The sequence below is a fragment of the Tetrao urogallus genome (assembly GCF_951394365.1).
Source record: "Tetrao urogallus genome assembly, chromosome: 26".
NCBI lineage: Eukaryota > Metazoa > Chordata > Aves > Galliformes > Phasianidae > Tetrao > Tetrao urogallus.
Genome location: NC_136839.1, coordinates 4,061,972 through 4,087,037, shown reverse-complemented (window position 1 = coordinate 4,087,037; position 25,066 = coordinate 4,061,972). Strand labels below are relative to the sequence as shown.

Genomic DNA, 25,066 nt, shown 5'->3' with positions numbered 1-25,066 from the left:
CCAAAAGGATCAGACTGAGCTCCGGGTGGACGTTTGTATTCAATGTTTACCAGGGTTCCAAAAACATGTACAAAAAAAGGCTAAAATCCAGACTTGCTCCTTTTCCTGGGGAGGTTGGTAGGAACAGCCCCTGCCCTCAGCACTGCGCCTGCCCCAGAGGAAGGCAGAGCAACCATGGGCAGCACTGCCAAAAGCAGAGTTGACCCAGCAGCCTTACAGCCCAGGAGCCCAAACATTCGGCTCAAGCTGATGCGTTGCAGCCCAGACCACACCTGTGTGCCTACAGAGAGCAGATCTAAAGGGAAAACCTCCTCGCTGCACACAGAGCTCTGACAACACACAAAGCATCGGTGCCCCAGGCTGCACTGTGCGTGGGGCAGGAGCCGAGCGCACGGTGCACAAACACCCCGAGAGGTTTCTCCAGCCATACAGGTAGGATCTGAGGGGTGGGGATGTGCTGGGCTCACTGGGCTCCCTGGGCTCAGCAGAGATGCATTCACATGGGGTAGTTGAGAACGACGTCTTGCTTGGCCAGCTCCAGCAACATGGGATCGTCGAAGAACTTGCTGATGCTCACATCCTCGCTCAAGCCCTGTAGAGTAACCCAAATCTGTGTTATTCCTCTGCATGCCAGCAGCCATACAGCCATCCTGGCAGAGATCCCACGGATCCTGGTGCCCTGCAGGCTTACCTTCCTGCGCCGGGTCTTGATCATGAACTCTCTGGCCAGATGTGGGGCTGGCTGGGGCTCCAGGGGGCGGATGACAATGCTTTTGTCCAAAGGGTCACCAGGCACAATCTGCAATAAGACCACGGCTGAGAGCAATGCTGGGAGCTCCAGGAGAGCCTGAGCTGCAAAGGCTCCGGTGCCTTGCCCCGCAGACACCCCAGGTGTGACACCTTTGGGTGTCACAAAGCCCCAGCATGGCATCTGTTCTCCAGGCAGGGAGAAACAGTCACATTGCCACCTGTGACCGATCCTGTAGGAAGTCACTAATGGAGCGTGACCAAAAAGCTTTCCTTGAGAGACAAAGCTGAAGGGCGGCAATCACAGCACTCCAACAAGTCCAAGCCCTGTGCTCCCCGAGCACCAGAGCTCAGTGCACCCAAACAGCACCCAGCACAGCGTGCCTTCTCAGGCACTGAGAGATCCTTGAGCTCAGTGAGCAGCACTCAGCACTCCTAATAGGGGAAACGCTGGGTAACATGGAGCAAAGCCTCAAGCTTCTGGCAGACGCTTCATGGCTGTGAAGGTGCACAAAGCCTCCACCAGCTCCAAACTCCCACACTGGAGATCCTGAGGATGTTTGGCCTGCCCTGTGTAAGCTGCTGCACAGAGCACAGCCTCATCTGCCATCCCCTCCTTCCCAGCAAGACTCACCTGCCAGTGGTGGAAGACAGACAGTGAGAACGCCTGCCCCTGCGTGTGGGTCCTCAGGTCTGTCTCAAAACCAAAGGAATCAATGGCAGGGATGAAGGCTTTGATGGTGTACAGAGGGGAGCCCGGGATCGGAGCGTCCTGCGTCACGTGGCCTCTGCCAGAAAGTCAAAACATTCCTTTTCCTACATGCCCCCTTTTATTTCTCCTCTCCGACGCTCCAACAGAACCAGGCACAAAGCCAAGTGCTGGACGTGGTGCTGGGCATCCCCTCCCCGCACAGCACAGAGGACAGACCTCACCCTCTCCCCTCACTTCCACATCAGCTCCCCCCAAAAAGGACTGCAGAGGTCTCTACCACCCGGATCCCAGCTGCTGCTTTGCTCTGCTCAGGTGATGGCAGCTCACCTGCGCCGTGCCAGCACGGTGTACACGGCCGACACGCAGTCAGCTGGGGCCTGCACCTCCACAAAGTAGTAGGGCTCCATCAGACGAGGAGTGGCCTGGGGGCAGAAAGGGACACAGCAGATGAGCCTGCAGCAGTGCAACCTGCAGCACACAAGGGATCAGAAGCTGTCGAACTGCTCAAGCAGCACCCGAGTGGGGATCAGAGGGTTCCTGCTGCCCACTGCGTGCCCAAACCAACCCCAACAAAGGAGCTCTGTGCTTTCCTCCTCCTGCCCACGTTGGTTCCCTCTCTCACATTCCCACCTTCCCCAGCAAGTCTAACACTTGCACAGCATGAGACAGAGCAGATGCAGGCAGGATTCCAGCCAGGCTGGAACGTGACCACTTGCAAAATCCGCATGCCAGCCTGGAAGGGCACTGCAAACATTCACGAGGCAGTTTAAGTCACACCATCCTCGTGGCAGACACCGCAGCACACGCACAACTGCGCTCATTGAGCCTCTGAGCCATCACAGGAGCCAGCACTGCACGAGGCTCAGCTTTCATCATGCCCAGTGCAACACTCACCATCAGGAAAGCTGAGTACACCACCCTGCGTGCCGTCGGGATGATCTGTCCTCCACCTCTGTGCAAGGGTTCCTGAGCAATCACTGCATCCAGGATCTTAAACTTCACATTGCGGATCACTGAGGAAGAAACAACAGCACCTCAGCAGATGTCCTTTGCCCTACCAGCACCAGCCTTGTATCCCCAAAGACTCTGAGCACAAGGGTCGCAGAAGAGACAGAGCCATCAGAGAAAGTTCAGCCACTGACACCCCCCAGCAGATATTTGAATTTGGTCGTCCATCAGCCCCACTTCTACACAGGTTCTACTTACATTCATCGCAGAGAGGCCCTTCCCTGGTCCCCCACTGAAATCCCTGCACAATGCTGTCCTTCACGGAGCCCAGCAGTGCCTTGTCCACCTACAGACAGAGAGAGCAAACGTTCCTCACGAGGCAGGAACAGACAGACCCCAGTGCTTAAAAGTTGGTTATCAGATGAGCAGCCATGTCCTCCTGCACCCCCCAGAATCATCATCTTCAGAGTTTGACATCTATACTCATAAATTAAAAGTGCCTATTTTGGTAATCCTTGAAGACAGGCTGTTCAGTTGCCAGTTCTGAGAATGCTGGCCCAAACTGTAGACTGAAAAGCAGCAGGCAGTTCACCAGCTATGCAATGAGCTTGGTGGAGGAAGCTCAATACATCTGAGATACGACAGACCAGCAAAAACTCCTATTGGTAGGACCCTGCTGCAGGACCTGGAGGGAACTGCCACCTCTGGACAGAGGAGAATAAACGTTTCGCTCAAAGGTAACCCTGTTTCTCACCTCTGAGGGCAGAGTATCATCTACCAGGATGTTTGGGCCAGTGGCATCCGGCCCAAAGGCCCAGATGGAACGGGCAGCCAGCAAATCCCAGTCATATTTGGTCTGGAAGAATTCACCCAGCTTCTTTCTGATGGAAGAACAGAAGAAAGTTTAAGAAACCAGCGTCTGATTTGCACTCACAACACGTTCATAAACCTGTTCCACATAAAAACGGTCTCAGCTCTTTACATGGAGCAAACTGTTTGCTGGGGCAGGACTCTCCCAGACTCACTGGTATTAATGGTGCACCCAGGATCTCTGCCTGGGAGCTGCTGACTGATACTTGCAGATCCCAGCACTCCCCACTTTCCCAATTATATCCCTCTGAAAGGATTCTTGCTCTCCCCCAATTGCCCATACCTGTTCCACGTTATTTGCACCACTTCATTTTCAATGTCCTCCGCGAGTCCCTTCTCCAGAGGCTCGGCAATCATCGTGATCTTGTTCCTCAGAAGAGAGACAGTTGCAATTAGTCCACAGAATGACGGAAATGGGAGTAATTGGCAGGACCTCGGGGACTGTGCAGCACAGCCAGAGAGATGAAGCCATCCATGTCTTTCAGCGTTACTGCTGTGCTTGTAAAGACAGCCCACGCTGCTAACAACTGCTCTCCCAAGTCTGCTCATCTCTAGCAGCAGACTGCTAAGGGACAGCAGTGCCCCATCCCTCCCTGCCAGATGTCCAGAGCTCATACTGGCTGCAGAAGGAAGTGTCAGACACAAGGGATGTTGCCTTGGAGAACCTCATTCACATGGGAACTCTGGCCCTAGAGCACGTCACTCCAACTGTCCTGCACCTCTACGACAGTCCAAAGAGCAAAACCTGTCTGTTCCCAAAAACAAGACTTCCAGCCACGGTGTATCAGTAAAAAGATGGCAAGAAGAACCAGAAAGCACAGTGGAATACAGGAAAACTATCTGCAATGTATGACAGATCATGACTTGCATGAAAACTCAGCGTTAAAACATGCTGTACTTTCATTCTGCTTTTTCAGCCTGTGTTCCGTACCAGGCCTCCCTCTTTCGTGCCTATCTCATAACACCTTGCTGGAGCACGAAGACAAGACTAGGTTGCAAGACACCAGAATAGGTTGCAAGACACCAGAAAGGAGTATATTAATTTCAAGATTAAGAATGGATAAGACGAAACTTTTCACAAAGTCTGTGGAGTTACTGAAGGCAGTAATGGGCTCTTCGGCACCTGCTCTACGATCCCAATACACCTCCCAGTCTTGGAAACAACAGAAAACTGCTAAGAGGGTGTGAAATTCAGTTAAAGGAAAGGAGAACGTGGATCTCTCTTTATTCCCTCCATTCTGAGTGCTCACAGAGAACACGCAAACATCTGTGGGACTCAGTGTGCTACTGGGGGTTCAGCAGATGGAAGGCTGCCACTTGTCTGGGAACGGCTCCCTCAGAGAACACCTCCACTGCCTGCCCCCACTGCCTGCTCCCCAGAGGCGCCCTGGGCTCTTACTTCTTATTGGGAGTCTCAGCAAAGCACTTCAGGGAGGACGTTTCCACCACCGTCTCACAGAACGTCACGACTGGATCGGCGACCTGGAATAACAACAGGTTTGTAGCGGGCTCTGTGTTATTTAGGCTGACACAGAAGCCTCTCTGTAACAGGGGCCACAGGGCACTTATTGCAACAACCTCAGCACGCTGGGGAGGAACCAGAGGCAGAGGCAGTCACGCTGTACACTGTGCAAAGTTTGTTTTCCCATCCTTCTGAGTTTGAAGGACAAAGCCCTTCCCCAGCTGGGAAACCCCCCCTCAGCTCCTCACCTTGATATCAATCTCAGAGTACATCTTCCGCAGATCATGCATCACACAATCCAGGTAGAGCTCCCCTGTTCCCAGGATCACGTGTTCTCCAGACTCTTCCACCTGAAAAACAAGAGAAGGGTTCAGCTAACAGCATTATTGTTCACAGGCCCTTGTCTCGCAGAGCCCTACATAAACATCAGGATTTATCAGCATTAAAAAAAGCCAGAACAAACAAAACATCCCACAGTTAAGCTAACTTGTTTTTAAGATCAGCCTACGAGGTATCCCACAGCACCAGCTGAGAACAGCCAGCACACAAATACCAGAAATACCTTTGTGGTGAGCGATGGGTAGCTCTTGTTGACTTTGCGGAGACCATCCAACATTTTGGGGAGCTCGGAGGGGTTGACTGGCTCTACTGCTATTTTGATGACAGATGTTGTGTTGAACTTCAAAGGCCGGAAGATCTGAGCCTGAAATCAGGTGAGGACAAAAAGTTTTGCATCACAGAAGGACAGCATTTGAGCGGCTCTTCCATGGGTGGCTCTTGTGCCCAGGCTCTTTGCAGGCAGAGTTTATTTAACCTCACCGCCCGAGCTTTTAAGATACATTCCAACGCTCTGAGTCCCTGCAAGGCTGAGTGACAGCAGCTACCCACAGTACCTCCTCATTGCCTCTCGGCTCCGTGACAGTTGCAGTCTTCACAATGGGCTGGTCCACTCCTTCTATCAGCACCCAGTTGCCAGCAGGAACACGGTTAACCTCAATGTGATACCTAAAAGGAGGGGAGGATGACAGAACCATAAGACAGTTTGCAAGGGCTTTTAAAGACCATTTCCTCACCAGAAGCCAAGATCTCCCACCAGATCAGGTTGGTCAAGGTCCCATGCAATCTGACTGAATGCTTCCAGGGATGGGGCACCCACAACCTCTTTAGGCAGCCTGTTCCAGCATTTAGCCACCCTCACACTACAGAAATTCTTCCTTATATCTGAACTAAATCTACTCTCTTTCATCTCTGCAGCTTCAGGCCCCTAACAGCACTGTGCTCCTCCCTGTCCCTGACAGCAATGACTTCCAGTGACTTCTCTCCAGAACTAACACTTTGTCAGAGCTTTTCCTACCTCGCAACTGAGATCCAGAGGCGCCCAACGATGCAGATCTGGGAATCCTCCTCATCCTCCAAGGTGTAGTTCTCTCCCAGGACCTTCACAGGCTGCCCAGCATGGATGGTACCACTGAGCACTCTGCCAAAGGCATGGAACTGAACACCGTCATCTGTGCTGTACATTTTTGTTGTGTGACACATCAGCGGACCCTTCCCACGGAAAAGAAAGAAACCTCTTTCAGTAGACAGCTAAACAACTGACACAGACCTGCTAGGACCTATAGATACAAATGGGTTTAAAAGACAGAACTTAGGAATACTTCTTATGACTTGCCCATATGGGGTTATTGTTATCAGCATCACACAGGCCAGTTTTCTCTGAGCTTGGAGAGTGAATAAAACTTCATGGAAAAGGGACAAAAGGCAGCAAAAGGACACAGAATCACCCCGCAGCGCCCACATGCTCTGAAGTCCTGACCCAGACTCTTGTTCTGAACACTGTCAAACAGTAATCTCTCCCAAGGGCTGCCCTGACAGGCACCAAAGTTTCTCAGAGTGAAGAGATCTGTTTCAGTATCGGATGAGAGGTTTCAGAGTGCTGGAAGTCAAATCTGCGCAGATGGCTGTCTAGGAGGCAGCTGCTCTGCCAAGGCAGTGAAAGGAGGGTGTATGTGGCACATTTTGGATGCTCGGAACAAAACAAAAGGACTTCCTTACATCAGGGTCACATTCACTCATGGCCTCCCCAAGATCGGAGTCAACGCCGCCGGTGTAGGTGTGTTCGATTTTCGTCTTGGCTCCCACCTTTGGGGAGGGAATATGCTGCACACACATGTCCACAAAGCCTGCAAAAGTAACACGGCGTGATTAAGCAGGGTAGAAGAAAGACACGTACCCCAATAAGCACAACGTAAATCCCAACGCAGTGCGCCCACAGCAATGGGGAAAACGTGAGCAGTGTCTCAAGCTGTTCTTTGAGGAAACAGTTTGTCTTTTATACATGGAAAAGCAAAGCTATGAGAGGAATCTGTGCAAGCTGACACTCCATGTCTGCATTACAGCCCTTAAACCGTCCGCGTGAGGGTAAGCGATTGGGAACAGTGGCAGAAAAGGATTTACCTGTAAACTCCCCAAAGAACTTCTTGCAGACAAGTCGTAGGAGGGGTCGAATGTTCAACTTCAATTCCTCTTTGGTCAGGTGGATGCCAAGTTCATCCAGAGTCCGAGGCAGAGTCGTGTCCACATCCCCCACCACCTGCAGGACGACAGGCACCTGTCAGCACTGCTGCAGGTTCTGCTCCCAAGCCCCAGGCTCCCAGGTGCAGCTGAAGGCCCCGAACTTATTGCCAGGTATCGCTCTCAGCTCCCGCCTTGCTCACACAGAGCTCACTCAAAACAGGCTGGGTGGCTCATTTTATCACTTGGCCCATATCATAGCACCTTACAAAGAGCAAAAGCAGTTCTAACTGTACAGGCATAGGGCTACACGTGCAAGAAACAGCTGTAAGGAGATGCCCATCACTTCTATGCATGCTCAAACCCAGAAACGTGTGAAGTCCCACAGGCACCAGACATACCACCACCTAGTGCCCAGTCCTTGCATGCTCACGTCTGGAGCTGCAGGAGTAACAAACCACCACGGACCTGAGCCAAGATCTTGTAGAGGGGCTCAAGAATGAACTCCACGAAGCTGCGCTGGGAGCTGCTGGTTGGGGCCTTCTTAGTGAACTTCCGCCTGTCGGGAGACAAAAAGAGCAGGGAGGAGGGAGCACACCACGAGCACCTGGCACAACACACACAGCCACTGCTCTTCTCCAGCTGCCTACTGCTCCCAACCCCCTGGGAAGCACTCATGGATAACGGAGTCACTCCTACTCCAAACAAAGGTCAGCAGAGCGCCCTGCTCCCACCTGGGATTCAGGAGAACACAGAATCACATCAAACAGGAGGCCTGACCCAACCTTTCTCCCCATCACAAGACCACAGGGCAGCCCAGGCTGGAAGGGACCTCAGGTGGTCACCTAGCCCACAGTTCACATGGAAGGGAGAGGAAAAAAAAAAAAAAACAGCAATATAAAGTAACAGACACCTCAACAGGCCTCTTACGTTTTCGGGTTGAAGTAGATGTCGCCCCAAAGCCGCTTTGCAAACTCCTGATAATTAATATCTCCTACAAGGAAGAAGCAAGAATAAGAGACACTCAGTGTTTCTCTCATTTTGGAGATCTGATCTTTTCTTTTTAAAGCAACCCTGAGGTTTTGATGCAACGCTGGTGAGTGAACACTTGGTACCGTTTGGAGGAACTGATTAAATCCAGAGCTGGGCAGGTTGGGCAGAGAAGTGGCCAGAAAACAGCCCTGTGAGGACTGCAGCAGCAGCCCCCAGGAATGCCATCCGTTTGCACATTTCCCTTCAGGAACGTTTCAGCTGTCCTGATCACACACGAGGTTCCAGCTGAGACGAGTCAGACTCTGCTCTGCAGGAACCCAGCTCCACCTGCCTCATTTTCCCAACCTGACTGCGAAGGTGCTGGGATGGCTGACACCCTGCCGGCTCATCGCAGCGTTTTCTGCCTTGCTGAACACCTCCAGGTTCTTGTTTCAGCTGATGCATTAAGTGCCTCTCCAAGTACCCAAGTGCTGAAGGAACGGTACTCGGCTGTCACGGTGGATTTACAAATAACAAGACAGCAGTGATAATTTACAGCTGTTTCCAAACAAGCTTTTGCTGTGGGCAGATGTGAAAGCGTAAGAAATGTCAGGGTGGCTGCGGTTCTGACAGTTAAACCACCATAACTCACGTTACTGGAAGGGTGGTGGCTGCACACAAAATCCCTGGTGACCACCGCTGAACGGTGCTGACTCAATTCAGCTCGTGGACGACATCTCCACCAACCGTGCTGAATGCTTTATCAGCCTCCAAAAGCTGGGCCCCGTCCTGCATTAATTCCACGGTGCCCAGGGAGCTCATTTATTGCTCCAAACTGATGGAGGTGCGCAGCAGCCCTGAAACAGCGGTCTTTGACCTCTACAACTTCGTCCTCCCTCAGGCCAAGTTCTTTGCAAGAGCTGATCTACAGCATCCTTCCTTCCTACAGATCACCCCAAATTCCCCACCGCGGAACTTCAGAACTCGGCTGGATCGCTGACTAACGCAAGCAATGCAAGCAAAAGGCCCCCTTTTACAAGAGGCAGATTGCCTCAAGGGGGCACCTGGGGAACAGAAAATTAAATCCAAGGCAGAAAAAGACGGTTTCTTAAAAAGATCGAAGGGCAAAAGTGCAAAACCTCGTGGGCTGAGCTCTGCCGGGCTGCAGCTGAACCTCAGACTCAGATTCTTCTGGGAAAAGGCAGGCAGAGCGTAACAGCTTCACTGCTGAGCTGTCCGGATACATGGAGTGCAAGGCGCACGCTTGTCTTCAACTGCCACAGAACCAGCTGCTTCTTCTGATTAAGGGTGTATATAAAACGTCAACTCCTGACTCCAGGAATATTTATCAGGAGAAACTATTTACCTAAAACCAAGTTTGAACTCTATTTTTGCTTTTTACCAGCATGGAAAGACCTTCATAAATAGCCTGCAGTCTACGAGACTATAATAAAGTCACTTGGGGCTCAGATCTGCAGTACCTCTCAATTTCCTGAAGTTCAAGAGTGCATAAACTGACCACATAGATACACGGCGAAAGCTGAAGCAGAACAGCTTGGAAAGCCTCAACAAAAAGGTTAGGAAATGAGATGCTAAAGCATGCAAGGTTTCTGGATAATCCTCACCATATGTGTCTGCATAATCTTTGCAAAAGATCCCAGCGTGAAGCAGATGCTGTACTGTGAGCTGGAGAAACACACGTTCCCCAGAAGGGGAGACAAGACGAGGTTCTCGTCGGTGGAATACATGCTGAGAGGAGACAGGTTTTGGAGACAAGGGGAAAAAAAACAACATAAATCAGTGTTATGAACCAAGGAGGACGTTTACATTTATTTCCCACACCAAACAGCAGCAGATGAAAGGCCAGGCAGTTTACACTGCCTGAATCATTAGAAAGTGGGCGGTGAGGGGGGGTGGAGGGGCTGCAGCAGTGTGGGGAGCAATCAGTGTTGTGGGGTGCTGGGACACAGGGCTGTGCACAGCCCTGCTGCTGGCCTGGAGCTCATCAGGGAGGATTGGGGATTTGGGGAAAAGAGAGAGCAGGTGGTGGTGGGGCTGTGGGATGGGGTCAGAGCTGCTCTGTGCCTCAGTTTCCCCTCCACAAGTGTGGAGGTGCACCCTCGTGTGGGGATGCCTGTGCACACGTGGCTGTGTGGCTGCGTGTGCCTGTGTGCGTGGCTGAGCTCACATGTGCACACAGGCGTGCGATGAAGTGTGCTCACCAAGGTGGTGTGCAATCAATGGGCTGCAAAAGCTCCTGTGTGGGGATTCCTCTGCTGCTGCCAACCGCCCTGGGGGCACCTATCCACCCACAAACCCACCCACCCACCCCCCATCCCTACCTGATCAGACCATTAACTTCATCCACAATATGTCGGAGTTTGTAGTAAGCATCTGTAGGGGGCAACTTCAGCTCCAGGATCAGGCGGTCGATTTTGTTGATGCACACAGTCACTGCCAGCCGCTCCTGCACCGCGTGCTTGATCAGCCTCTCCGTGTTCAGCATCACCTGCAGGGAAATGAGCACCAACGCCCCTAGCAAAAGCCCTCCTCAAAATGCTATGTAGGGCATGCCAGGCAGCGACCCTTACACACAGGGCTGCAGCCTGTAGGAAAGCCTCAGCTGAACCGTCAGTGATCGTCCTGAAATTTAAAGTAGGTGCTAACCCAACCGAACTGCTTGAGTCCTACCCCTCAGACATCACTGGTATAAATAACCTGCTCAATTTTACATACAGTGGAGATGCAAATAAATCAGATATGAGCCCACAGGTCACACACATCACACCAGACCTGGAAACAGAAGCGGGAGGGCCGAGTCCCCGCTTTGGCAGTTTCTCAAAGTGTCCTCCAAAAACCCTTCAGCACTCAAGCTGAGCCCCTCCCCTCCACGATAAAGCAGGGTCCAGGCTCTGGTGTGAGCTCAGAATTGATGCCCAGGAGAAGCTGACACTCACCCCCTCGGCTGCATCGATGAAAAGCACGACGCCATCCGAAATACGAAGGCCAGCTGTCACCTCGTCAGAGAAATTGACGTGACCTTCAGAAAACAAACAAAAACGGGGAGAAAAGTGAGAACGAGAGCAATCTCAAACCTGAGTGCAGGTCTGGGGCTGCCCCTCGGCTCGGGTCACTGACACCCAGCAAGGCAGAACACACAGATGCCCTCCCCCTAAAATTTGGCCTCAGTTTCCTACCACACATCGATCTGCTCCCATCAACAGCACTACCCAGAGGGCCAAAGAGGAAGGAACACGTGCTCATACGTCTGCTTTACACACCCAGCTGCCTTCAGCTACACGCACCCCGAAACAGGATTTGCAGGATTATACCTGGGGTGTCAATGATGTTGAAGAGAAAAGACTTTCCTTTGGTGTCTGGCAGAACAATGGTCACTGGTGTGCTCTTGATCCCCACTCCCCTCTGAAACACAGCAAAGCAGGATTACCAGTTAAAGGAATGAAATGAAAAATTCCCAGATAAAAGATGAAGAAGGAAGAATTCATCAGAAGGACTGAGGGAAGCAAACATCCCTCCAGCCCAACATCCTGCACTCAGATCACTGCTGTGCAGCCCAGCTGCTCCTTCCACGCTGGTGCAGACTGGCCAGCTACCACTATGGGGCCACGCAACCCGAGTCTGATTACAGCTAAGGAAATACAAATGCCACAGACAGAAGATGTTCATTTTTCTGTGTTTTCACTGCTCTGCTATTGAGTTACACCTCAGCACTTAAGATTCAATCACACAGAGTGCAAAGCACAGCAGTAAGATGAAGAGAAAGAGAAGCTCCCCAGGACTGCTCTGGTCATGGCAGCATTCAGTGCGAAGGACTGATAAAATCCCCATCCAATGCCAACATGCAATCACAACACTCAGTTACAATTTCCCATCACAGGAAGCCTAGCAGAAAGATGTGCATTAGAAATTACAGTTTTTCTCCTCCTCCACCACTGCTATGAATCCCTTCCACCTCTTTCCCCTCAAAAAATAAAATAATTGGTTTACCCCTATGTCGTGATATTACTGCTACAGATTAATGGGCTACCTGTGTGTCACAATAATGCTGTGTGGATTTTCAGCATCACAGAGGTAGATAACTAAAATCATACATGGAGGTGAGGGCTGCAGTAGATGGGAAACAGTTGGACAAGGGATCTGGCAAAACTAGAGAAGATCATTTTCTTGATAAAGAAAATAAACTGCAGAAGGCACAAAAGATGATGAGATGAAAGAGGAAGAAGGAACTGTAAGTAATTGAGAGTAAAGCACGAGGCAGCTGGGTGAAAGCAGTTTGTCCCACAAGGCTCACTTACCTCCTGCTCTGTGAACAATATATCAGTATAGCACAGCTGCAAAGACAAAACAAGAATCAGAATATCATGGTTTTGCACTGAACAGCACAACATGACAGCTCTTTGCACGCTGTTAGCACGGCAAGTGACAGAGCTGGAATCAGGACTGCATTCCAGTTTTCCAGTCCCTCATTCTAACCACAGAACCACACTTTCCCCACACGTTCCAAGGCAGGAAGACACCCAGAGCTCACTCACATCCTGGTCGTAGCGCTTCCTGATTTCTGGGTGCGTCTGCTCTATCAGGCAGTCAACAAAACAAGTCTGAAAAACACCAAACCAAGGAGAAAAGAGATGCGACTTCGTTCCGAGAGATAAACAGCAGCAGAATCCCACCCCTCCCACGGGGCACACAGAAAAGGGGCTACAGAAATACTTCCACATGACGGAAAGAAAGGCCACAAATAACTGCAGAGCAACGGGAGCGGGAGGGAACGCTGCTGCGGGGATCAGGGGGTCAAAAGAGCAGCAGCCAAAGAAAGGAACGGAGAGATCATTACTGCTACCCAGCGCACGTGGGATATTCACACTACCTTGCCGTGGTGAAGGTGCCCACACAGAGTCACATTCCGAATCAGCTCAGAGTTGTCCATCAGATCTGCCAGGAAACTGGAGGGATGAAGCACAAAAGACTGTTGGAGGCTTCTGCTGTGTCTAAGAAAAGCAGGCGCCGCTTTCCACCCGAGGGCCCTCTGAATCCTCTCCAAACTTTCGTGCCCTGCGGAGGAAGAATCCCACTCTGCAGATGGGGAGGACAAGAGAGTTGGAGTCCTGGACAGATGGCAGTGGGTGGGAGGAGACGGGAGTTGGTAAAACTGCAAGAGATTAAATACTCTGAACGCCTTTCTTCTCTTCTAGACAGGATTAGAGCAGCTCAGATGAGGAAACGCTTCCGCTCCAATGGTGGCAGGTAGTCAACTAAACCAGAGAGGTGGATAACAACACCCCACACACTTTTAAAAGGTGGCCATGGGGTGCTGCAGACTATTAATTCGGACTTTCAGGTCTTCATTCTGACTTTCAGGTCTTAAAACACTGATGCTCCCAGGGACTGGAGGAAACAGTAATAGAATTTAAATCTTTTTTGAACCAGCAACGAGCTGAGGAGTGAAGAGCCGGTCACCTCTGCAGAGATCCCAGCCGAAATGGAACTGAGAACCTAAATTAGCAGCTACTCTTCAAAATAAAGGAAAGCTATCAAACAAGAATCAATTATTATGGATTTGCAGATAGTAAGCCCAGTCAAATAATCTCCTTCTTAAAAATACTTTAGTTTTCACTTATGAAGCAGGCTTTTTAGCATACAACATTTTGATTAAGAGCTTAAAAAGCACAAAAATCAATAAGAATACAAATTAAAAGCTTGCCTATCAGTCTTAAATCAAGGCTAAATGTGAAATCAATAGCAAGCTTGCAGGTTTCTGGTTAAGTCCCACCGGGACTTCTGCATGGCCCCATCTTAAGCATCTACATCAAGGAAGAGCAGGAGTAAGAATTAATTACTGATGGAGTGAGCAGAGTATAAAGGCATCAGAAAAATAGTAGGAAATGCACCATGTTGCCTACAAGGAAGGCAAAATAGCTGTAAAATGGTTGGCCTCGTGCTTTCCTCCTCTTCTTTTTTGTTCAAACTCCGGGAGCCAGCTGCACTCGCTTATATGGCTGCTGTTAGTAAGAAACAAACCCAGTGCCCCCTGTGGGCTCCCGCCTCCGTACAGCACTCCCCTCTGCCTCCCCACCTTGCCTGTAAGCAATGAAAAGCAAGGAAATTGCAGCACAGATGGCCTGAACCAAAGCACACGCTTCCAACTCCACAAATTACTTACTCCATCTCATAGACGGTGACCGGTAACGTCTGTTCCATCAACGAGAACTTTTTGGTTTTCACGGGTTTAATAATAGGCTCTGAAAACAAAGGAAAGAACAATAAAACACTGTTATGGGTGACCTGAACCCAGCACCCCCAAATACTGCATGGGGATTTTCTGCAGATCAGGAACACAGCTTTAAATCGACAGATTCCTTTCTCTTTTTATGGGAGGACCAAACGAGATGACTTAACGCCACTCACCAGTGAGAGGCTGCGTGTCCTCCTCCTGCACTATGGTCTCCACTTCGGGCCCATAGACCTCCTCGGCAGTGGGGTAGTACTTCTTGTCCTCATGCAGCACCACCTCCATCCCAGGGTGGTCCTCATCGTGGTCCCCCATATCGTCATCATCGTCATCATCCTCGAGCTGCAACCAACACTCACTCTGAGCTGCTGCCAGCACCAAAGTGCTTCAGAAACCTTAACTGTGGCTGGAGGTTAAGCCTCGGTGTCATAAATCAGGAGTCAGGAAACTGACAGCACAAAGGGCACCCTCCACCCTTGAGAGCTTTCCCCACAACGGGAGCCAGGCACGGGGCAGGCCACGTTTAACACCTCCTGTGTGTGGCCGCGCTGCTCAGCACAGCCCCGCCACAGCCGTGCACCCACCTCGTCCAGCTCCTTGGACTCCCGGCCCAGCTCATCATCCTCATCATCAGAGTCCAGCTCCGGCCCGATGTAGTTCCCAAACTCGTCGTACAGGTCAGTGTCCATGCTGGGGGTGAAGCAATGGGATCAGAGCTGGGAGCAGAACCCTGGAACCACAACTCAGCGTCAATTCCAGCCCCAGGACCAGACCAAGATCCAGATCCAGCCTCATCTCCATAGCCCATAACCGGCCCCGGATGCAGGACCAGTCCCACACCCAGCTCGTGCTCCAGAGTCACAGCCAGCCCCACGCGCACATCCTGCCTCAGAGACACCCCACCTCAGTTCCAGAAAAGGCCGCACATTCAGGACCCGCCCCTGACGCGAATCCTAAGCCCTAAGCCCTAAGCCCTAAGCCCCAGGCCCCAGGCCCCGGCCCTCGGCCCTCAGTTCCCAGCCTCACACCACGTTCCCCGCCCTTTTCCCGCACCCCTCACCCCGGATCCCCGCCGCGCTCTCCCCGCTCTCTCGGCCCTTGGCGCCGCCGACGGCGCAGCGGAAGGACCGGGGCTGCCCTGGGCGCCCGTCCCGCGCGGGGCGGCAGCGGCGCCGCCGCTCTTCAGGCACGACGCGGGCAGCCCCGCCGGGTCCTTCGGGCGGCGCGCGGCGCTGCCGCCATGGCAACGGGAGGGGCGGGCGCGGCGGAGTGGCTCGGGGCGCCGTCGCGATAGGAGCGAGGCTGCCGGGTTGGCGGTGCGTGTGGGCGGGGCCGATCGCGACAGGAATGAGGGTGCACGGCCCGGTGAGGGCTATCGCGACGGGAATCCCTGGGGGAGCGGTGTGCGCCGGCCCGGTGGTCTGTCGCGACATGAGGGTCAGCCGCGAGCCGTTGCGGCAGCAGCGGGGTCCTCGTCGCCACTGAGGCGCTTTAGCGGGTATCGCTGTCACAACGGGAGCCTTATCCCCGCAGCTGGTCGCGCGCCGAGGCCTCCCGTCGTGGCTATCGCGACAGCAGGCGGGCCAATGGAGGCGGACGGAGCCGTGGATATGGGTGCGCTGCGGGCGGAGCTGCGGGCGGCGCTGGAGGCCGACGAGAGGCGCGAGAGGGAGAACAGCGCCAAGCTGCGCGCCGTGCGGCAGCGCGTGGGATCCTACGAGCAGTTCAGGTGGGCGCAACGCCCCGCACGGCACCGCACAGCACCGCACACAGCACCGCACACAGCACAGCACTGCACAGCACCGCACACAGCACAGCACCGCACACAGCACAGCACCGCACACAGCACTGCACCGCACAGCACCGCACAGCACCGCACACAGCACCGCACAGCACTGCACACAGCACAGCACCGCACAGCACTGCACAGCACCGCACACAGCACAGCACCGCACAGCACTGCACAGCACCGCACACAGCACAGCACCGCACAGCACTGCACACAGCACCGCACACAGCACAGCACCGCACAGCACCGCACAGCACTGCACACAGCACAGCACCGCACAGCACCGCACAGCACTGCACAGCACTGCACACAGCACAGCACCGCACAGCACTGCACAGCACCGCACACAGCACAGCACCGCACAGCACTGCACAGCACTGCACACAGCACCGCACACAGCACAGCACCGCACAGCACTGCACAGCACCGCACACAGCACAGCACCGCACAGCACCGCACAGCACTGCACACAGCACCGCACACAGCACAGCACCGCACAGCACTGCACAGCACCGCACACAGCACAGCACCGCACAGCACCGCACAGCACTGCACACAGCACAGCACCGCACAGCACCGCACACAGCACCGCACAGCACTGCACAGCACCGCACAGCACTGCACACAGCACTGCACAGCACTGCACAGCACCGCACAGCACTGCACAGCACCGCACACAGCACTGCACAGCACTGCGCACAGCACAGCACCGCACACAGCACCACACGGCACCACACAGCACTGCGCACAGCACTGCACAGCACCACACAGCACCGCACAGCACTGCACACAATACAACACCGCCCGGCACCGCACACAGCACCGCACACAGCACCGCAGTGCCACATCGCAGGTCAGCCGCGGTTCCTCCTCTGCAGAGCTCCTCCTGCCTTCCTTCCTCCCTCGCCTGCCGGTGCTGGATGTCCCAGGGCTCCTCTGTGTCTGCAAGGCGAGATGGTTTGCAGTTGAGAGAGGGCAGATAGAGGTTGGATGTCGAGGAAGTTCTGTGCTGTGAGAGCGGTGAGGGGCTGGAACAGCTGCCCAGAGAGGCTGTGATGCCCCGTCCGTCCCTGGAGGTGTTCAAGGCCGGGTTGGATGGGGCCCTGGGCAGCCTGGGCTGCCGTGAAATGTGGCAGGGGGTTGGAGCTCCGTGATCCTTGAGGTCCCTTCCAACCCAGGCCATTCTGTGATTCTGTGTGATTCTGCCCAGGTCCTGCTGAAAGGCAGCTCGGTGGCTCCTCCATCAGCAGATTTGCAATCTAGGATGCAGGAAGCTCCTTTTGGGCAGGCAATGTGGGACACTCCTAACGTCCTCCACCGCGTCCCCGTCCCTCACATCCAGAGGAAGATCCATAGATGGATCCAGGGGGTCTATCCACCCCCGATAGATTTATCCAGTGCTGGAGCACGTGGCGCTGGCAGCTCCATTCTGCCTGAATGTGGCCACACTGTCGGATCTGACTAAAGGAAAAACTTTAAAATGTCATTTATGGCACTGCTTTCTCCCCTATCCCTATAAAAGGACTACAGCTGCAGTTCTCTTGGTAGAATACGATCAAAAATCACATTCCTGCTCAGTTCACAAAATCTGCAGTGTGCTGTGGTGTCAGCAGCCAGGAGTCATCTGCAGGAGAACAGAACGGCTTCTCCCCGTGGGTGCTGCTTCCCCACTTGTGAGGGCCAGCAGAGCCCTGAACCCATTTGAAAATCTCGTTACTGGGAGGACTAATGAACAACAGGCACAGACGTTCATCCCACGGGATGAGAAGAATGACATGAGCTGCTGAGTCCAGGCTGCTGCAATTAGTCACAGACGTCAGTGTAAAGGGGTGGCTGAGTAAGAATGCCTATAAGACCGGAGGGCTTCTCCTGTGGAAGTCCCAAAGATACAAAATCTTCATTGTACCCCAGGAAAATGCAGGAGAAAGAAGAGTCCTGCCTGTCCTTGGGCCCTGGCTGCTGCAGAAGCTGTTGGGTAGAAACGCCAACTCCATCACCCGTGTGCTTCACCTTGTGTCCTCTTCCTGTTCCCTGCAGGGACATCGTGCTGGCATCACACCTGAGGCCTCTAGAGAAGAAGGACAAGATGGGGAACAAGAGAAACGTGCTGTGGAACCCCTGTGCAGGCCACCCGAGGGGCCAGCAAGCCACTGAGGTGGAGATACCACAGGTGAGGGAGATGCCCTGGGCGAGGGGAGATGCTTTCTGGGGCTTCACCCATGCCTAAATATTACTGCAGAATAATTTGGGTGTCACTTTAATGCACGAGAGCTATTCAGAATTATTTCTACGTGTGAAGAAGCCTCAGAATACCCAGCTCTGAGCTGCAGGGTTCAGTCTCGGCTCCTTTTTTGTGTCTGCATCAAGAGTTGAAGACCAGATGATGGAAGACTCGGTGCCCTGCGTCTGACAGTGGCCAGCAATGGATTCTTGGGGAAGAGTGCCCTCCGTTGGCCACGCTCCTCCAGCTGGCTGCAGCCTGGAGACTGAGAGCCAGGCTGTGCATCTGGATTGCTGCATTTAATGGCCACAGATAACACATCTTCTGTGAACGGAGCCAATTCTTCTTCACCCCGCAGTTTAATTATGCATGAGATGGAAAAGCGCTGTTTTGTTTTCAGCCTGCTGCCCGATGAGTTCATTGGGTCATCCTTACTTCTGCAGTTGGGAAACGGTGCAAAAATATTTTCTCCGCAGGCTCCGTGTGAAGGGGCTGACATCTGCCCTGCTGCCATCAGAGGACTTTTTCCAAGTCCTGATCAGCTGAGTGTCTTCTGGAATGGAAGGACTCCGTGCTTCCATCTTTCCCTTATTTCCCTTCCCGCTCTGGTGCTGGGTTATTTTGATGCAGGCACCCACCAGATGTGCAGAAATAAAAAACGGTCACTTTGCTCTCAGTTGGTTTCCTGTTAGCCCCCAATGTTGGCTCTGTTTTGGTGTTTTCAGCCCGTGGGGACTCCTGGCAGCCCAGCAGCACGATGGCAGTGTTGGTGGTGCGCTCTGTTCTGGACTGTTCCCAGCTGGAGATGCTCTGCATGAAATTTTTGACAGTGAATTTCGTTTGCCTGTTTATGATGAGATCCTTTTTGCAGCTCTTCTAAGGCAGCTTTGTCTTTGCTTGGGCTGAGCAGTGATCTCCCCAGAGCAAATGCTGCTCTTAATCCCATTAGTGCTCAGGCTCTGATCTCCAGGGCCTCTCCGTTTCATGTTTAGACACTGCCTGATGCTGCTGCACCTCGTTCTCAGGATCTGTATAAAAGCCCAAACATTTTAATCCTTCTCCAGGCAGCAGTATGAGTTCAGCAGTTCAATTACATATCATATAAGCAGGATTTCTTTTTATCTGGAGATGCCACATTGAGCTGGGTGTCTCAGTCTGAGTGCTCGATTGTGGGTGTGTGTGTTACAGGACGCTACGAGACAGTATGTAAGGCTGTTTATATAGGGTTAGGGTGTGCATATAGGATGTATAAACTAATATGCTTCCTGGGTTTTAAGCCCTTCAGCTTTTTTCTCTTCACCTGTTTGGTTTGCTTGAGATGGACCCAAATTTCTGTGGAATTATCAAGTCTCCAAGAGATCCTTTTCAGTGGATGGTGGATCCAGAGTGGGCAGTTTGGGTTCCTGTGTTCACGTGCCTTGCATTTCATCTCTCACCCATTCTTCCTTTATTTTTCTCTGAACTCCTCTGGTTTCTTTTGGGCTCGATGAACCTGGTATCCCTTTGTCTCTTTGCATGTGTTGCTGCCTTACAAGCTTTGTGCAGCTCTTTGTGCAGGCAGGATCTGTCAGACATCCACGGGCTGATGGGGGGGGATAAAAACCTTTGTGAGAAACAAAGCAGAAAACTTGACAATCATTTTCTCCTTCAGGAGCTGGAGCAATTGCCTGGAACCTCTGCCGAATTTTACAGAGATTGGCGCAGGTGCTTAAAAAGTGGAAAAGAAAAATACCAGCTTTTGCTTAAACTGGAGGGGAAGGCCTTGAGCAGAATCTTTCAGGCCGAGTTGGGTTTTGGCCTCCTGGGTGAGTTCCTTACCGTGCTGGCAGAGAACGTCTGCCACGAAGACAGAGATGCTGTGCTTCAGATCTTACAGAGCCTTTCCGGCACCAAACGCTTTGGGTTAAACCTGGATCTTCTGAGCATGTCAGAAAAAGAGAGCACCAGGGATCTGTTTAGGAAGCTGCAGAGCATGAGTGGGGGTTATTGGACCCCTGGCCGTCCCTGTGGCGAAGCAGAGGGAGAAGCCCACCCCACCGACAGCGTCTTGCAGAAGGAAGCGGAGGAAAGGAGAGTCACAGAGCTGATGAGGTGCTACCAGGCCAGCTGAGGGAGCAGCAGTGGTTCTGCCCAATAAAGGTCAGCAAAGACTTTGTGTTCTTGTGATCTCTGTGTCCTCAGTTCTGTACAGGACAGTTCTGTAAGAATCTCTTAGGTGAGGAGAATAAATGAGGGAAAGAACATTTAGGCTGACGTGTACGGAGGAGAAACCAAAACCCAGGTAGTTCCTCCCCTTCTTCATCTCTGTCCGTTGTCACTCTGGATTTAAGAAATGTAATCCAGGACGTTTGACGCTTAACCACGCAGCCAGGGCTGGTGAGGGTGGGGATGCAGTGCAAGGCAAAAATTCTGGGACTGACCCATTTTAAGCAGGGCTTGATGTAAACCTCAGAGATGCTGTCACCCCATGGTCCTGGACCAAGGTTTGCCTAAATTCTACATAAATTGAAATTTAGAAGGAACTGTCAGGCAGCATCGTAACGGGGGGACTCTCCACTGCTATGTATTATCATGTCTGGATTGATTAGCCATTCTGTTTAGGCTGCAGACTTCAGAAAGGCTCTCATATGGTACAGCTCAGCACCTGCCCACCACACTCTCCTGCAGGTCTAGTGTGGGAAGATCTCCCAGGAGTGCTGGAGAGCACAGGCTGTGCTGCACTGCTCAGATTCCCTTGAATTCAGCTCAGAATCAACTACCAAGTCCATTTTGTTCAAAAGCCCAGCTAGAGGAGCAAAAGGCAGAGTCAGCCCTGCCTGGCTATATCTCACCCTCTCCCACCTTCTCTAGAAACTCTAGGCCCCCAATTTCAGGCTTCTCTTGGCACATGTCTTGGTTTTGTGGCATGTATCTTGGGGACGTGTGTGTCCCTGCAGTCTTTTTGCCTTTGTGCAGCCAGGACGCTAACAGAAAGCCTTTTGTCTTAAACAAAAAGGGAAGATCCTGGGGGCTCCCAAAATCAGAGCGGGGGATACTGATAGATCAGGGAGGATATGAAATTCTAATTATCTTGTGTGAAACCTCTGGCTCTGGGCTGCAGGTGAAGCTGCCAGCAGGGAGGTTCTCCATGATCGTTGTCTACAGAAGAGTTGGTAAGGCGATCCTTAATGTTTGCTTTTTTACAAGAGAACAGCAGTGATTCCCTTGTTCCCCCCTCCATTTTGCCTCCATGGCCATGCTACATGATGGAGCTCTCTGCTGGTTGCCCATAGCAAAACCCATAGCACAGCACGTTCTAGAACACCTGGAAAGGTTTAGAGCAGCTGGAAGGGTTCCAGAGCCGTGTCTCGGACACCTAGGATGGAGATGGGGCTGCTGGGAGCCGTCCTGCTCCTCTGCATGGCAGATGTTCTCCACTCCTTTGCGATTGAGGAGAAAGAAGACATATTCAGGCGCATGGTGTGTCCTGCTTTCCTGATGTTTGACAACGCCGCCTACCTGGCCGACATGACCTTCGAGCTCCCCTGCAACTGCAAGCCCGAGGAGGTCTCCAACGTCGTCTGGTATTTCCAGAAGAACATGGGAAGCCACGAAACCACCGTCCTGACAGACTTTTCTGGCAACATGGTGCTGGACTCAAGCCACATCCACGTAGGCACTGACGTCCTGAAGCGTTTCACCATCCGGATGTTCAGCCTCATCGTTTTCCGTGCCCAGGTGTCAGACTCGGGCCACTACCTGTGTGGCACCCAGAGAGGGGATTTTTTTTACGGCTATGACGTGGACGTGCAGCCCACCAAGCACATCACGGTGGCGTTCTTGGACGTGGGACAGCACGTCCAGGATGATCACACGGCGAAGGCCTTCAGTCTCTTCACCACCTTCTGGGACTGGACCACGTGCGACCGCTGCGGGGTGCGAGGCGAGCAGCGGCGCATCGGGCTCTGCTACGTGCAGAGCGCCCGGCTGCACCCGCGCTACCGCACCGTGCTGCCCAACGTCACCTCCTGCGGCTCCAGGGCCGTTCCGGCGCGGCTCCAGCGCTCCAGCCGCCATCGGAAGCCCGAGGTGGCGATCCGGAGCTGCGTGGCCCCGTGTCCGCAGGAGGACAACCCGCAGGAAGGCGTGCAGGCCATCTCCAACGTCATCCACAAGCTGGGCCAGAAGCCCTGGCTGCCCCGCGTCCCCACGCAGTTCTACAAGCATCCCCTTGGAAGAGATCTGGTCATCGCCTGCCCCGGGGCCCGGCCCGAGCACGCCGTGGCGTGGGACAAGGACTCCGTGCGGCTCTACCGCTCCCGCTACCTCGTGGGGGTCAACAAGAGCATGCGCGTCTTCATCGACCACGGAAACCACCTGCACGTCCGCCGGGTCCGCTTCAGCGACGGAGGCACCTACCTCTGCTGGAGGGAGGGCAAACTGGTGGCCGGGCTGCGGCTCCGTGTGAGCTACCAGGCTCAGCGCCGCCGCTCGCTCGACGACCCCGAGACGATCTACGTCATCAAGGCCATCGGCGTCAGCTACGTCCTCGTCGGGGCCGTCTTCATCGGCGTCCACTCGTGCCGCTGCTGCTGGTGGGCGCTGCGGCACTCTGTGAGGATTTAGGGTCAATCTTACACCTCGCACCGTTCCCCGGTGGGGAATTTATGAGGTTTTGACTGCTGGAAATGCGGCCGCTGCCCTCCTATCCTCCGCTCGGGGTCGTGCAGCGATGGAGACCAAAGTGGAAAGTCCCGTTGCGCTGTGGCAGGGATTTCCCACCGCCGTGTCACTTCCTGGCTTTGCTGAAGGCTTGTTGTGGGCTTTTAACCTCAGTGTAATCCTTTTTGAATGAATAGCTGGAGCCGTTGCAGCGTTTTCTGGCTAAGCACCATGGTGTTCTGCCATGCCGGTGATTTATTAGGGTTGTTTTTCTAAGAGGCCACTGTAATCCTCCAGACTGTTCTACTCCGATTAATTCTGGCTTTCCTTACCTTTTAAAAAGTGCCTTACCTTTTAAAAATCATATCCCCACTGCCCACTGTGTTCCCAAGGCCAACCGCAGCCCAAAGCTGCCCACCAAGGCAGTGCCACCAAGGCCAACCTCAGTGACGAGGACCCTCCTATTGCCAGTGCCAACTGTGCCCCAAAGGGGTTTTAAGACACTCGGTGTTTGTGCAAGATCCTCAGCTGGAGCGACCTCTTTTTCAACAAGCTGAGTTTGAACATTTCTATTTTTCTTCTGCACCAGAGGGTGGTGGGCTGGAGCTCAAGGAGCATTGGGACACCAGTCTTAGACTCAGGGTTTGGGCAGAGCCAGGAGTTGGGCAATGATCCGCATCCCTTCCGGCTGGGGATATTCTGTGATGGCAGAATGCATTGGTCATGCCCTGGGGCTCAGGGCTGAGCCTTGGTCCCACAGTGAGAAACCTTTGAGCACCCAAAGGGCCGCTGTGCCCTGACTGATCCCAAAAACGCACCGCTCTGCAGCTTGTCCCGCAGGTTGCAGTCATGACCACCGACACAGCACTTGTGTTAGGCTTTATTTCACACCTCATGTTGTTGCAGCGTTAGGGCATTAATCCAGTAGCAGTAAGGGCTGCAAAGCTCCATCCAGTTCATGGGGGACAAAGTGACCCCTGGCACTGTCACCCCGTAACACATCCTGCCCTGGGAATGGCCCCTGTGGAACCAGGATCTGCAAAGCTCGGAGCTGAGCTGGGGGATGTGGAGATAAGTGGGGTGAGGAGGCAGCACCCCAGTGGCACCCCATGGGCTCAACTTATGGAGTAAGGGGAGTGCTGATGAGTGGGTGCTGCTGTGTTAGGTGGCAGCAGGGCACGTTTAGCTCATGGTCAGTGGCTAAAATAAAGTGAGTATGGGGTCTGCGGGGGCCCCAGGTGGGTGACATGCAGTGGGAGAGCGCACAGGAGACAGGGCCGCACGGTGCTGAGGGACAACAGATTTCTTCCAACCCCTCCAGAATGGCCATGCAGAGCTGGGCTCGGGCCATGAGCCCCCTGGACTGTCTCCTCATCTCTGGAGATGGGGGCATCTCGGCGTGCTGCATCCCATCAGGGTCAAAACAGCCCTATGTTGCTGTGTCCAGGAAAGCCAACAAGGACTCCCACGCTGCTGTGCCCGTTGCTGCTCCAGCCCCACAACCGCTCTGCATCCCCAGGCACCCTGCTCAGGCCCCACTCCGTCACCCTTCTCCCCATCCCAACATCGACCTGCCTCCCCGTATGCTCCATCCTCCTCTTCCTCCTGCCTGCACCTCTTGGCTAAGCCCAACTGCTGCTCGACAACAGTAAAACATCCCTGGCCATGCAGTGCCACGTCCCCTCCAGCCCTCTCAGGGATGCCCAGGACACGGTGGGGAAACTCGAGGTGGCCTCCTGGACCAATGAGGTGGGAAGTGGGGAGCATTGCCCCCCATATCTCAGTCCTGACTGGACCAACACAGGGGTCCCTGGGGCATGGGGTGGTGGGGGAGATGAGGGTGGGTTTCTCCTATGTCTCCGGCCCCACTGCAGGGCTCCCTCGCAGCATCAGGTGGGATCTATGGAGCTACGGCTACAAGCGTGGCTGTGGCTTCACAC

The 25,066-nt window shown here is 53.4% G+C and overlaps 3 protein-coding genes across 3 annotated transcripts; 2 read left to right on the top strand and 1 right to left on the bottom strand.

Moving 5' to 3' along the window:
• Positions 1-496: 496 nt before the first annotated feature.
• EFTUD2 (elongation factor Tu GTP binding domain containing 2) lies at positions 497-15,164 on the bottom strand (the record flags this gene model as incomplete). The annotated part of the gene is given in 28 exon segments (XM_079547326.1): positions 497-592; positions 692-799; positions 1,382-1,535; positions 1,787-1,881; positions 2,354-2,472; positions 2,666-2,753; positions 3,162-3,288; positions 3,561-3,647; positions 4,677-4,759; positions 4,988-5,089; positions 5,302-5,442; positions 5,633-5,744; positions 6,094-6,287; positions 6,795-6,922; positions 7,197-7,332; positions 7,722-7,812; positions 8,184-8,247; positions 9,851-9,868; positions 9,871-9,974; positions 10,568-10,734; positions 11,183-11,265; positions 11,558-11,648; positions 12,542-12,577; positions 12,779-12,844; positions 13,114-13,189; positions 14,407-14,485; positions 14,652-14,817; positions 15,060-15,164. Coding segments are annotated over 28 exon segments (2,916 nt in total).
• An 897-nt stretch (positions 15,165-16,061) lies between these two features.
• Positions 16,062-20,595, top strand: DNAAF19 (dynein axonemal assembly factor 19; the record flags this gene model as incomplete). The annotated part of the gene is made up of 3 exons (XM_079547297.1): positions 16,062-16,204; positions 18,302-18,434; positions 20,137-20,595. 3 exons carry the CDS (start codon positions 16,062-16,064, stop codon positions 20,593-20,595), a joined length of 735 nt encoding a protein of 244 aa, XP_079403423.1.
• A 1,250-nt stretch (positions 20,596-21,845) lies between these two features.
• Positions 21,846-23,090, top strand: FAM187A (family with sequence similarity 187 member A; the record flags this gene model as incomplete). Its single annotated transcript, XM_079547214.1, has 1 exon — positions 21,846-23,090. The coding sequence occupies one exon, from the start codon at positions 21,846-21,848 to the stop codon at positions 23,088-23,090; it is 1,245 nt and encodes a 414-aa protein (XP_079403340.1).
• Between the last annotated feature and the right edge of the window lie 1,976 nt (positions 23,091-25,066).